The sequence below is a fragment of the Gymnoscopelus microlampas genome, assembly GCF_963454915.1.
Source record: "Gymnoscopelus microlampas genome assembly, chromosome: 6".
NCBI lineage: Eukaryota > Metazoa > Chordata > Actinopteri > Myctophiformes > Myctophidae > Gymnoscopelus > Gymnoscopelus microlampas.
In genome coordinates, this window is record NC_139943.1 from 10,321,314 (window position 1) to 10,334,742 (window position 13,429).

General features: G+C 42.2%; 1 protein-coding gene across 5 annotated transcripts in view; it reads left to right on the top strand.

The window, feature by feature from the left end:
- LOC311046728 (protein arginine N-methyltransferase 8) overlaps window positions 1-13,429 on the top strand; it is a gene marked incomplete at both ends in the record, with an annotated part of 42,249 nt that overhangs the window by 13,993 nt on the left and 14,827 nt on the right. For all 5 annotated transcript variants that reach the window (XM_084059240.1, XM_084059241.1, XM_084059242.1 and 2 more), the window contains 2 exons: window positions 1,303-1,458; window positions 10,593-10,656. In XM_084059240.1, the coding sequence (XP_083915366.1) occupies window positions 1,303-1,458; window positions 10,593-10,656 (220 nt within the window). The remainder of the gene's footprint in view (window positions 1-1,302; window positions 1,459-10,592; window positions 10,657-13,429) is intronic.

A 13,429-nucleotide genomic window follows, 5' to 3' on the forward strand; every position in this document is an offset into this window, starting at 1 on the left:
CACTCAGGGGTGAGAGACACAGAAAGGTGGAGAAGCTCAGGTTGTACGTGAGAGAGAACCCTTAGCGTCCCTATTTCTGTGGGGCAAACATTTGGCCGAGCTGCTGTTGTGTCTGTGAGGTGTAGAGACATTATCATCTATCTCAGTCTCTGTGTGAGTGAATGAGGCTATTTTAACCACTTAAACCCTAGCATCCCTATTCTGGGGCCAACATTCAGTGAAAATAGCTGACCTACAAGCTTGTTGCAACCTGTTGTGAGCTTGTACTGTAGACTGATATTATATTATATTATATACTGATAGATCTGGTATTTTTGCAAACGTTAGCCCCAGAATAAAGACGGTAGGGTTGTAAGTGGTAAAAAAAGAGCCTCATTCGGCCACACCAGATGTAACCCCACACAGAAACTGAGATGGATTATATATGTCACTACAGCTCACAGATACAACAGCAAAAACCCATTGCCTGTGGAGAGGACTCTGAAAAAACAACAAAACAAAACAAAAGTGTGCAGCCATTTGTCCAGTGGTGTAAAGTAACTTTTACATTTACTCAAGTACACTTTTGAGGATGGAGTATTTCCAATTTGCAATACTTCTACTACTACTTCTACTCCATTACATCTCAGAGGCAAATATTGCACTTTTATTCCACTACAATGATTTGAAAACTTTAGTTACTAGTTACTTGTTGTAGTTGTAGATTTTGATTATTATTAAAAAACATACATTATCCACTTCAACCCTATATATCGGCCATTGGAAAATAGCAGATCTACAAGCTCACAATGCAATGCATTGTGAGCTTGTAGATCTGCTATTTTCAAACGTTTTTCATACATTTGAAAACTTGTAATGGGACATTCTGCACAATGAGTACTTTTACTTTTGGTACTTTAAGTACACATTTTGATGCCAATACTTTTATACTTTTACTCAAGTACATTTTGAATTCCAGACTTTTGCTTGTAACAGAGTATTTCTACATTGCAGTATTGATACTTTTACCACCACTGCTCCACACAGAAACTGAGATGGATGTTATATGTCACCACAGCTCACAGATACAACAGCAAAAACCCATTGCCCTGTGGAGAGGACAAAAAAGACAGCAAGACAAAACAAAACAAGCCATTTGTCACTGTGTGTGTGTGTGTGTGTGTGTGTGTGTGTGTGTGTGTGTGTGTGTGTGTGTGTGTGTGTGTGTGTGTGTGTGTGTGTGTGTGTGTGTGTGTGTGTGTGTGTGTGTGTGTGTGTGTGTGTGTGTGTGTGTGTGTGTGTGTGTGCGCGTCCCGGCAACAGGAGATGCTGAAGGACGAGGTGCGGACGCTGACCTACAGGAACTCCATGTATCACAACAAGCACGCCTTCAAGGACAAGATAGTGCTGGACGTGGGCAGCGGCACCGGCATCCTGGCCATGTTCGCCGCCAAGGCTGGCGCCAAGCACGTGTACGGGGTAAGACAAGGACAGACAGACAGACAGACAGACATACTGTATGGAAGTACTCAGATTATCTTTTTTACTACCGATTCTACAAATGTCTTCTAAATCCCAACAGTATTCTGAAAAACGTATGTTTCTATATCAGTGGTGCTCAAACTTTTTCATGTCAAGGACCCCCAAAATTATATGTATTTGGCCGCCGACCCCCATCTCAAAATATTTTGTTCCAGGGACCCCAAGAAGCAAAGATTTTAGTAAAAAAGAAAATCGCTTTAAACAAAATAGATTCAAAGATTTGCACACATTTTCATAATTTTTCAAAAATAGCAGATCTACAAGCTCGTAGCGCGGCACTCGGTGCCGCGCTATGAGCTTGTATATCTGCTATTTTTGAATAGCCAAAGTGTAAAATAATGCTTTTTTAGCTCAAATCAAAAAGTGACACAGATGCGTCCCAGGTCTTAAAGGACGACTTCACCGATTTTCAACCTACAGTATCTTCATATAATTGGTCCACACTAATACTCATGATAAAATGGTACCATTTTTTTCTACTCAGTCTGTGTCTCAGAGGAGGGCTGTGGACAGTTCAGAGTCCCACCTACCAGTGACATCATCAATGGGGAATCCAAGCTAATAGAAACTGCAGGCTTTCTATTCCTGGAAAGTTGCAATGCAATAAAAGAAGCCATTGTTCTCATGTTAATAAAAATCTAAATAAGAAATGTGAAATCTTGTTGGAAAAAAAAATCATGCCTAACGATGATGTCACTGGTAGACAGGTTTCTGGACTGTCCACAGCCCTCCTATGAGACAGAGACCAAGTAGAAAAAAAGTGTACCATTTTATCATGAGTATTAGTGAGGACCAATTATATGAAGATAGGTTGAAAATCGGTGAAGTCGTCCTTTAATGGGTTAAGACCGGGAACACATCTGTCTCATTTCAATAAGATGTTTGTGCAGGATCTCCTCATTGGTCAGCAGGAATGCACAATGGAGGAGCACAAGCTTGGAGCATTCATCCAATGTCATTAATTCATTTTGACTATGCATGCACCTCATGGTACTCTAGCACCTCAAAGGAACTAAAATCTAAACTACAGACCTCTCAAAACCAGTGGTGGAAAAAGAAGAAGAAGATGGACACGTGTCACTCTGTAAGCCCCATTCATACTTTCTCACACAATGGAGCTTGTAGGTCACACAAATTATGTGTCACATACATTATGCATATCAGTGCCATGGAGTAGAGTAGCCAAAAACGGTACTTAGATGAATGGATTTCTCCTTTCAAATAGTAATGGCTCAAGTAGAAGTAAATAGTCATCCATATAAGTACTTGATTAAGAGTGTCAGGACCATGCCCACGCCCTCATTCCAGAGATCCTCATTAGAGCACTGCATCGGGGAGCGGGATCCCGCGGTACCCGCAGGACCCAACGCAAATCTTGCGGGCGGTATTTGAATACCCGCGGTCGGGAATAGGCGGTCAAAATAAAACCTACAAGCCTAGCAAGATATGAATATGTCTACATGCAGAGGAGAGCGTAATTTCCCTTTCGAGCTACAGTTTATGGAGGGCTATTGCATCACTCAGATGAAGTTGCAGTGTAAGAAAGAAAAGAGAGATTGAACAGAGTATCTTTTGTTTTGAGAAAACGTGTTTACCTTGTGATTATAGTGATAAAATACACTCATTGGAGTAAGTAAAGCACTTATAACTAGATGTTGTCGTGACTCAACATCAATCTGCTGCCTGGACTGACTGGACTGACTCCAGGCTCCAGGAGAAGCGACGAGTACCCGCAGGACCCAGCGCAAATCTTGCGGGCGGTATTTAAATACCCGCAGTCGGGAATAGGCGGTCAAAATAAAACCTACAAGCCTAGCATATGAATATGTCTACATGCAGAGGAGAGCGCAATTTCCCTCTCTGTGCTGCGGAGTCTCTCTCTCTCTCTCCCTCTCTCTCTCTCTCTCGTTCTCACGCTGCCTATATAATATATGTCCCGTCACAATATAAACACTTTCCCTCTATCTGTGAGAAACTCCTCACAAATAAACAGAGCTTCTCTCGCGCACGCCCGCGGGAGTGCCGCGACACTAAATGGCTTTTTTTTTGTTGTGGGAGGGAGCGGCGGACAGAAATGAAATCACTGCGGGAGCAGGCGGGATTAAGAAAATACACCCCGCAGGGCTCTAATCCTCATCCATCCTCCTTAACCTTACACACCTGTTCCTCATTAGTCCACTCCTATTTATACCCGCCTCTTCTGCTTTATTTCACGCCGTGTATTGTTTGACTCTATAGACCCATTTTTTGTAGATGGACCGCCACAAGCCGAAGCGTGCTTGTCCACCGTGACACTATCACGCTTTTCTTCATCATCGCTTTTCCGTTTGATTGCCTTGAGTTCAGTTATGACAGCGGCAGAGATCTTGGTGCTTTCACAGGCGCTCTCAAAGAGCTGGGAGGGAAAGCAGCTGCTGTTGAGCGACAAGCGGTCTTTGTGGTCTGGATCTGATGATGAGCGACTGGAGGAGAGGCGAGGAGAGGCCTCTGGGTTCCTTTAGGGGGGTCTAAATTGACCCTTACAAGTCTGTAACTCTGACAGTATACAAATGGAACCAAATGGACCCTTGCGGGTCCATTTGGTTCCATTTGTATACTGTCAGAGTGCACTAAGCTCGGGCAGAATGCAGCCAAAACATTTGAAAAAAAAATGACTCCTTTTCAATTGGCACAAATGTAAAGGATTAAACATTTCTTCACAAATATACTTGAGTGAAAGTGAAATGTATATTGCATTAAACTAGGTTTACCATGTATTAAAATGTGACTTGAGTAAATGTACTGTAACTCGTTACCCATACCTCTCATCGGTGCATATATGGCAACATACATTTGATTTGTGCAGTATTTCTGTGGGGCTACCTTATAACCTTGAGTCACAGCTGGTTCGTTTGACAGACAGGAGGTAAAAGAGGGTGTCCTCTCAGGCTGGGTAGACAGGTTAAACCCTTGCTATTTCTGAGCTCCCTCAGATGCCGTGTCGTGGAGCAGAAGTGATTCTCCACATGGGGGGTTATACACCCGCCACGGTGTGTGTGTGTGTGTGTGTGTGTGTGTGTGTGTGTGTGTGCGTGTGTGTGTGTGTGTGTGTGGGGGGGGGGGGATACAGACCAGTGGCTTTGCGATAACCAGGTGGAGCTCGTTTCTGCACGTCGCCACTCTTCACTTTGGAAATGATTATCATTGAATTGCCAGAGGGAGTTTCTCTCTCTCTCCTGGCTGTCACACAGTTTGAGTCACAGACCCGGTGCTGAAAACTTACCCCATGAGATACTGGCAGTGGTGGAAAGTAACTAGTACATTTAGTACTGTACTTAAGTACAATTTTGAGGTATTTGTACTTTACTTGCGTATTTTCCAATACTTTTACTCCACTACATCTCAGATGCAAATATTGTACTTTTACTCCACTACATTTATTTGAACACTTTAGTTACAAGTTACTTTGTAGATTTGGATTATTATCACAAAACATACATTAACCACTTCAGCCATTTGAAAATAGCCGATCTCACAATGCTCACAATGCGTTGCGATGCATTGTGAGCTTGTAGATCTGCTATTTTCAAAACATTTGTATACATTTGAAAACGCTGGTTGCTTGTTTCTCTTACAGAACCTGGCGTCTGTGGAAGAAACAAGCAACCAGCCTCATCTCGTTCTGCACGAACGATAGCTCGTGCGCGACATTCAGTGCATGTTTGAGTATCATGAGACTCCACGATGAGCAGTAGTAGAGAAAAAACTAACTTTGCATCGGTTATAATAGACGATTTTCACTCTTACACGGGCTCCCATTATGCCAACGGAGGGGGTCGCCAGACTGGACGACAGGGGACTCTCTGGAATAACTCAACGTCCCTTTCAATGTTGGTGAGTGATTAGCGACACATCAAAGATAACACTTAAAATGGCCGGATCTCTCCTTTAAGGTAGTGCTGCATGGAGATGAGAATTCATTACAAATGACTGAGAATTGGTGTTGGCAGGCCGATGAGATGCCACAAATGCAACACAGTATCAACCCCCGGAGCGTGCACTTGCATAGATATCCTCACACACACACACACACACACACCCTATCGTGCATTGCATGTTTTGGTTAATACTCGGACTCATACAAGCCAATTAATGGTGAGCACGCAGATGCATCAAACAGACAGAAGTCTACGGGAGCCGCCAACAGCCATCTGACCAGCTTTTCATTAATAGGCAATGGAGAGAAGGCATGCTCCAGGGTTGACAGGTCCAGCCGTAGTAGTCGGTGGATGCATGGTGGATGCACATCTCAAGGGGCATAATCACATGCAGCACCTCTGCTCAACGGCAGCAAAATGAGTTCATGCAGGGAGAAGAGGGTCTTTCCTAGCATTGCGTCAGAAGCGATTTCCAGCACTCTCGATCACCTGTCCACAGTGGTGTAAAGTAACTAAGTACTGTACATTTACTCAAGTACTGCACTTAAGTACCATTTTGAGGAATTTTTACTTCACTGGAGTATTTCCAAGACTTTTACTTCTATTCCACTACATCGTACTTTTACTCCACTACAATTATTTGAAAATGTTAGTTACTTTGTAGATTTAGATTACAAAACATACATTAACCACTGAAGCCCTATATATACTTTGGCTACTTGGAAATAGCCGATTTACAAGCCCTCAAGGCGCCTTGTAGATCAGCTATTTTCAAAAGATTTAGATTTTTTTATTTTATTGACCTTTATTCAGGGTAGTCCGTTGAGAGCAAGCTCTCTTTTGCGAGGACGCCCTGAGTACAACACAGATACATACAGTATATAGAAAGCAGTAAACAGTGAAGTAAGATATAGTTAACTATAGAAGAACATTAAAGAAAAATAATAATAATAATAATACAGAGAATATAGAGAATACACATGATGTAAAATCACAGTGGGTATGCGAAACAGGTACCCTCTTTACGTAATACCTCAATGAGAAGAACCTTAAAAGACTCTGGAGATCAGACTATCCAATTTCAGAGAGACCTGGAGTTTATTCCATTTGTCAGGGGCATAAAATGAAAAAGCAGATTTTCCTTGTTCACTATTCATGCGAGGAATTTTAAGAGAACTGTAAGCTTGTGAGCGTGTGCGATATCCCGAAGGATTGTTTAAAAAAGAGGTTAAATACAATGGGAGCTTGCCACACAGGGCCTTATAAACAAATAAAACACAATGTTGTTCTCTACGAGTGGTGAGAGAAGACCAACCTAGGTTTTCATATAAAGTACAGTGATGAGTATAATAGCCATCGCTGGTGATGAAGCGTAATGCACTATGGTACACTGCATCGAGAGGTTTTAGTATGGATATTGAGGTATGCATGTACAGCACATCTCCATAGTCAAACACAGACATAACTACAGCTTGAACAATCATCCTTCTGTTAGAGAGGGAGAAGAAAACCTTATTTCTATATAGGAAACCAAGATACAAGCTCACAACCGCGTCACAGATGCGACCGCTGTGAGCTTGGAGATCTGCTATTCTCGGCCGTTCTTGGCGCGCGACACCATCGTGGGACGGAGCATAGATTAGTCTTAACGGGTTGCAGCTGCGCGAGCCACGCAGGTTCTAGTGCCATGATCATAGAGCTCTCCCTCCGTTCTTATGACAGCCACTGGAGGTGGGGTTTTGAGGAAAACTGCTTTGAATTGTTATTATTATTTACACACAACAGAAACCAAGGATTATATATTTCAAGAGCGAGAGATCACAGTAAAAATCCTGAGCGTTCTTCCTCCACACTGGGAGAGCACACTGGGAACAGCATCTGAAAGTTTGATGGGGTGCATTTTTACACGTGAGACTGTGACAACTTTTACATTGCATCTTATGAGAGGTGGGGTTCTTTTGCTGCCGACCTACGCGCACATACTGTTTCGTATCAGTGTGACGTTGTCTGTTAAGGCGTCTATAGAAACCTAGATACCTCATTGGCCTCTGCAGTTCATTGGAGCGACCTGTATCGAAATACAAGGCTCTGGCGGCCGCCACAGAGGGCAAGCTGCCACTCAAAGTGACTACTGGCCAATCACAGCGCGTTGACCACTGGCCAATCACAGCGCGTCTAACTGAATGAATGATGTCATGGCCACACGCAACAGTCAGATATCAGTCCTGTCTAGTCAGACGGACATATAGGAGGGGACTTGTATACTTGGAATTGTGCCCTGGGCACTGGCCCCATTGTCCCGGTCCATAATAATCCGTCCATGGGTGACAATGATGTGAAGAGGTTTTGAAAATCCCTTGGGCTAGGAGGTGCACAGCTGGTGTCCCTCCACCTATAAGGCTCTGTGTAAGGATCCTTGCCTGGCTTTGCCCTTCACATTCAGAGCACCCACAGCTCATTAAAAGAACTGATGGGGACCAGATGGGCGCCGTACCTTACAGAGCTTTCCCTGGCAAACACATTTACCTGCCGAGTGGAACACAGCGTTAACACCGAAGTGGAAATCTATACCTGCAGCATTATTAGACTGTTTTAGAGTTGGGTATCGACAGATAATTCCCTGTCGTCTCTTTGCTTATATAGGCCTACCGTTTCTGTTACGAAGGCTAAATTCCCTGAAAAAATGTTGTTGAGTTGATGTTTGATGAATAGCAGCCTTTATTTTATTATAAGCTCCATTATTACAGACGGTTCAATAAATCAGTGCTAACCCATTCAATCCGGGAACACATCTGTGTCATTTTAGATTTCTTTGGCTATTCAAAAATAGCAGATATTCAAGCCCATAGCACGGCACCGAGCACGGCACCGAGCACGGCACCGAGCACGGCACCGAGTGTGAAAATGTGTGTAAATCTTTGAATATATACTTTTTAAATTGAACATTTGTAACTCAAATCTTTGCTTCATGGGGGTCCCTGGAACAAAACATTTTGAGATGGGGGGTCCGCGGCCACATACATATCTAAAAACGTTTTCCAAATCCTAACAGTATGTTGCTCTATCAGTGGTGTCAAGGACACCCAAAATTATATGTATTTGGCCGCCGACCCCCATCTCAAAATACTGTATGTTGTTCCAGGGACCCCAGAAGCACAGATCGGAGTTAAAAATGTTCGCTTTAAAAAACAAATGTTCACGATATTTCCCCCAAAAATTGCAGATCTCATCATAGAGCGGCACTCGGTGCCGCGCTATGAGCTTGTATATCTGCTATTTTTTGAATAGCCAAAGAAATCTTAAAACGACACAAGATGCTTTCCCGGTGTAAATGGGATAAGCAGTGCAGTGAAATTGCTGTCTGCGCTCCCCCGGGCTCTGCATGGACGCTCCATGTGGGAGGCACTGGCAGAGAATATGTAAAGCAAGGGATGCCAAAGACACCAGGAGCCAGTTGCACCACCTCACTCTAAGTTCAAACTTAGCCTAGTTATAGTGTAAAGGCCCTTCTGGTGATGCAACCCTACACAGGGGAACAGAGGAGGCAGGAGAAAGCAAAGAGAGGTAAAATATCCGAGTTACAGCTCCTATAATGTATTACAAGGGCAATGTTTCGACCTTTCGACCTCACTGCGGAGGGGAGCGTTACTGGAGCTGAATTTAATAAAGAGAGAGAAGAGGATGAGATGTGTGACATCTCACGGTGCATGCTAATTTTTCGCTTATTCATTGTGGGATGTTTTTTTGGGGGGGGGGGGGGCGAAGAGAAAAAAGTTAAGATGGGGACAAAAGGGCATACAGGGATGCTACTAAACTACTAAAAGTAAAATAAAATGATCAAAGGAGAGATTCAGTTCGGGGAGTGTGATTCAACAGCCCAAATCTCTAGGTTAAAAAAAAAAAAAAAAGCACCTTCAAGATAAATATAAAGTTTTACTTCAGTCTAAAAACATAAAAACCCACAGTTAAATGTACAAATTGGGCAGCAAGAGTGAATTATCAATCTGGATATTACTGTGTACATGTACAGTAATACTGTATACTGTTTCTGCTTATTATTCTAGTGTCAATATGTACTAGTGGTTGGTGCTCAATATGAGCTATGAAAAATGTAAAACCGATACTTGTGGGGTCAAATAAAAACATCTTAAACCCGGAGCGCTCGACTCACCCCTTCATACCGGGAGTAAAAGAAAACAAATCTAATAAGTCTGTGGTTGACACAATTAAGTTTACAGTCCATTTTAATAGATTGAACCTAATTCATCTGATGGTGATATAAAGGGAAATGAGCTCAAGGGATGTTTAGCCTTCAAATGGTTATAATGCGTGTCCTACATTTCTCCATTTGGTAATAAAAAAAGTAATCAAGACTCATTAAATAGCTGTATTGATGGATGCTTGGTATTATTTTCTGTGCCATTAGAGAGTGTGAGAGCAAGATGGACGTCACTAATGCTGTTGTCCTCATTGTTACGACCTCTAAAACAGCTCGCTAACGACAACACGATAACGTAAACAGACAAATTCTCGAGAAAGCCAAAGGAAGCCAGGGTTTATTTATTTGAAACACGATGATATAAGCTGTACCAAACAAATATAATCATCACAAAATGGAACAGAAAGAGGGGATACAGGCCAAAATCAACATCAGGAAGAAAAGATCTCCAGGCCAACTGCACGACGGGCCATTGAACCCGGAGTGCTAACTTCCAGGAGTAAAAGAAAATGTAAATCTAAGGAGGAAACCCCAAAACTAAACTACTCGTAACCATCTTCCCCCGACAAGAAAGCAATGTTTCAAAGGAAATGCAAAGTAGAACTTAGGACAAAGTAATTGGTCCAAACTTAACACAACCCAGGGATCAACCGCATGGATGCTGCTGGAATGTATATGAATGCTGTGTTCTAATGGCATTCCCTCTCATTTACACAATCTATTCAATTCACAAGCTTCTTAATGCCTAATTCATTCTCTGTCGTGTGACGGTGTCGCGTTGCCAAAAAATAGCCGATCTACAAGCTTGTACAGTCATATTCTGCGCTCGACAGCGTCATATAGGACCAAGTACAGTGAGTACATGGTGCTTCATGTCAGGCTGATATTTGTTATATTTATTATGGTGTGTGTGTGTGTGTGTTTGCTCTTTCCAGATTGAGTGTTCCAGTATATCAGAGTACTCCGAGAGGATCATTAAGTCCAACCATCTGGACAGCGGTAAGAACTGCAGCATGATTTCACTCACACACACACGCACGCGCGCGCGCGCACGCACGCACGCACGCACGCACGCACAGTCAAATCCTCAGTGTTAATCTAACTGAGTGTAGGTTTTTTGCAATAACATCCATGCAAATCTGAAAACAACAAATTGACTGACTGCCACCCCACTGCCAGGGCATCTACCAAATAATAACTACTTTAATATACAATATACTGGAGGCTAACACGGTGTCAGCTAAATTCATCTCTGTAAGCCGGGCCCATGCATATCAAGTACGCCCGCTGTAATTGAGTGGAATGTCAATAGGATGTGTTCTGTGGTGTGTATTAGGTACAATAGAAAACAGTCTGCCTTAACATGGGTCATATGTCATGCTAACCAGGAACAGTAGCCTTATTGGCAAGCAGAGGTGGAAAGTAACTGAGTACATTTACTCAAGTACTGTCCTTAAGTACAATTTTTTGATCATTTATACTACTCCATTACATCTGAGAGACAAATATGACACTTTTTACTTCACTACAATCATCTGAAAACGTTAGTTACTAGTTACTTGATTATTATTATTATAGTTACTTTGATTATCATTACAAAAAAACATACATTAAGTGGTAACTTATTTTTGCCACCCCCTATTTTTAGCGGCGCTAGCCGCTCTATACCTAAAGGTATAGTTCTACAACGTTCAACGTTCTGATTGGTCAGAACGGTCAGAACGGTCAGAACGTGATTGGTCAGAACGTTCTGATTGGTCAGACCCGTCAACGTTCTGATTGGTCAGACCCGTCAACAAAGTGATTGGTCAAGCTTCACGTGACACATGGCTATAAACACATTATAAACACATATCGATGACATAATGTATCAAAGGCGCCGCTACCTTCACACAGGGTGTGATTTTTTGTTTGTTTCTAAAATGACTAGTGGAATATGTCAGATGCAGCCAAACAATCATTTTACACGCATTCATAATGCAATTCAAAATGAACAGGGAATAATGTATTGTGTCTTTTCATAGGGCAGTTATAGAGTAATGTTGCCCTTTTTCAGCAAAGCACCAGAAAAAAAAAACACATTTACAGTACGCACTCAGCACTAAAACACTTGCAGATGGGCTTGTCTAACACACTCACAGGATGCGCTAAGTTACTGAACCGTAAATCTGTTATTATTATTACGTAATTATGTATTATATGAGCAGAGCTCCACAATGAAATCCGCGGGCAATGCCGTAATGAGCCCGGTGACACAATTATGTAAACGGAACAGCGGACCGCTGGCACTTCACTTGAATTTACTGCAACTGTAACTCCACATCCATCTGGGGTTCATCTGCATGCATATTATCATCACCCCATAGGCTTTTACTGTATGTGCATGCGTGCGTGAAAATGCAGCTATACATGTATTTATGCATGTTGTAGTTCTTTATGAAATCAGACCAGCTGGGATCTGCATCGCCCCATCTGAGATAAACTACTTTCTTTTCTTAATGATTTATATTTGATTTAGCTTTTTAACAGTACAAATATCCTCAAAATGTCTGTGCACGCCACTGGTTGTAACCTATACGTTTTTTTTTATAAGAATTTGAAGGTTTTCAGGAAACTTTTTAGAAGGCGTTTTTAGAAACTGCCTCAGGTCTAAATGGGTTAACCCATTAAAAACAGGAAGGATCTGTGTCATTTTAGATTTTAGCGTTGGTGTTAGGATTTAAAGTTCATACTGGAGCCACAAACCACCAGGAAACAAGGTTGCAATCAAATATCCAGTTTATTTAGCCGGATACTGATGAATAGTATGACAGTAGGTTTTCATGATGATGCCATGGTTCTAAACAAAGACACAAAGAAACAAATTATAATATCATGCCAGATAAAATACCAAACATAAATATGCCTTTAAATCATATTATACATTAAGGTATATCATCAAAATAATAGGCCAAGTATTTACTTCATAATATTAAACATCTAAATATCCATATAACTCAAGTTCATCAATTCTTCAATATAATCATATAATCCACATCACTAGAAGTAAAACACTGGAACTTACATTATACCAGGTTTAACAGACGCATGGCAAACATCAGAACATGGGCAACACACGGCAAACACACAGGCCGGCCGCATGTGTTTGGAAACAAAGGACAAGGGGAGAATGGAAATCCAGTCCTGCTTTTATAGTGGGAGGAAGTGAGGTCACCACCACAGGTACCAGTCTGAATCCCATTGTGGTGTCTCCTTGTGGAGCGGAGGGGAAATGAACCTTGCCGTTTCTGACAGTTGGCTATTCAAAAATAGCAGATCTACAAACTCACAGCGCGCCTGAAAACCGTTGAAGACCTCTGCACTATAGGGCATTGGTTCTCAAAGTGGGGTCCGGGGACCCCCAGGGGTCCTTGAGGGAGTTCCAGGGGGTCCCCAGCTAAATGATAGATTAGGCACCAAATGGACCCTTATGGGTCTGTAACTCTGAGAGTGTACAAATGGAACCAAATGGACCCTAACGGGTCCATTTGGTTCCATTTGTACACTCTCAGAGTTACATTGACATACATTGACATAGAGTTACATTGACATAGATTTTACAATATAAATTGTGGTCCAAGTGATAGAAATGCCATTAAATGGGGGTCTGTAGCCCTAATGCATGTCAAACCGGGGGTCCTTGAAATTAAAATGGTTGAGAATCAGTGCTAGAGCCGTAAAAAAAAATCTTCTCTTATGGGGGTCCCTGGCATATCTTTTGAAATGGGGGTCC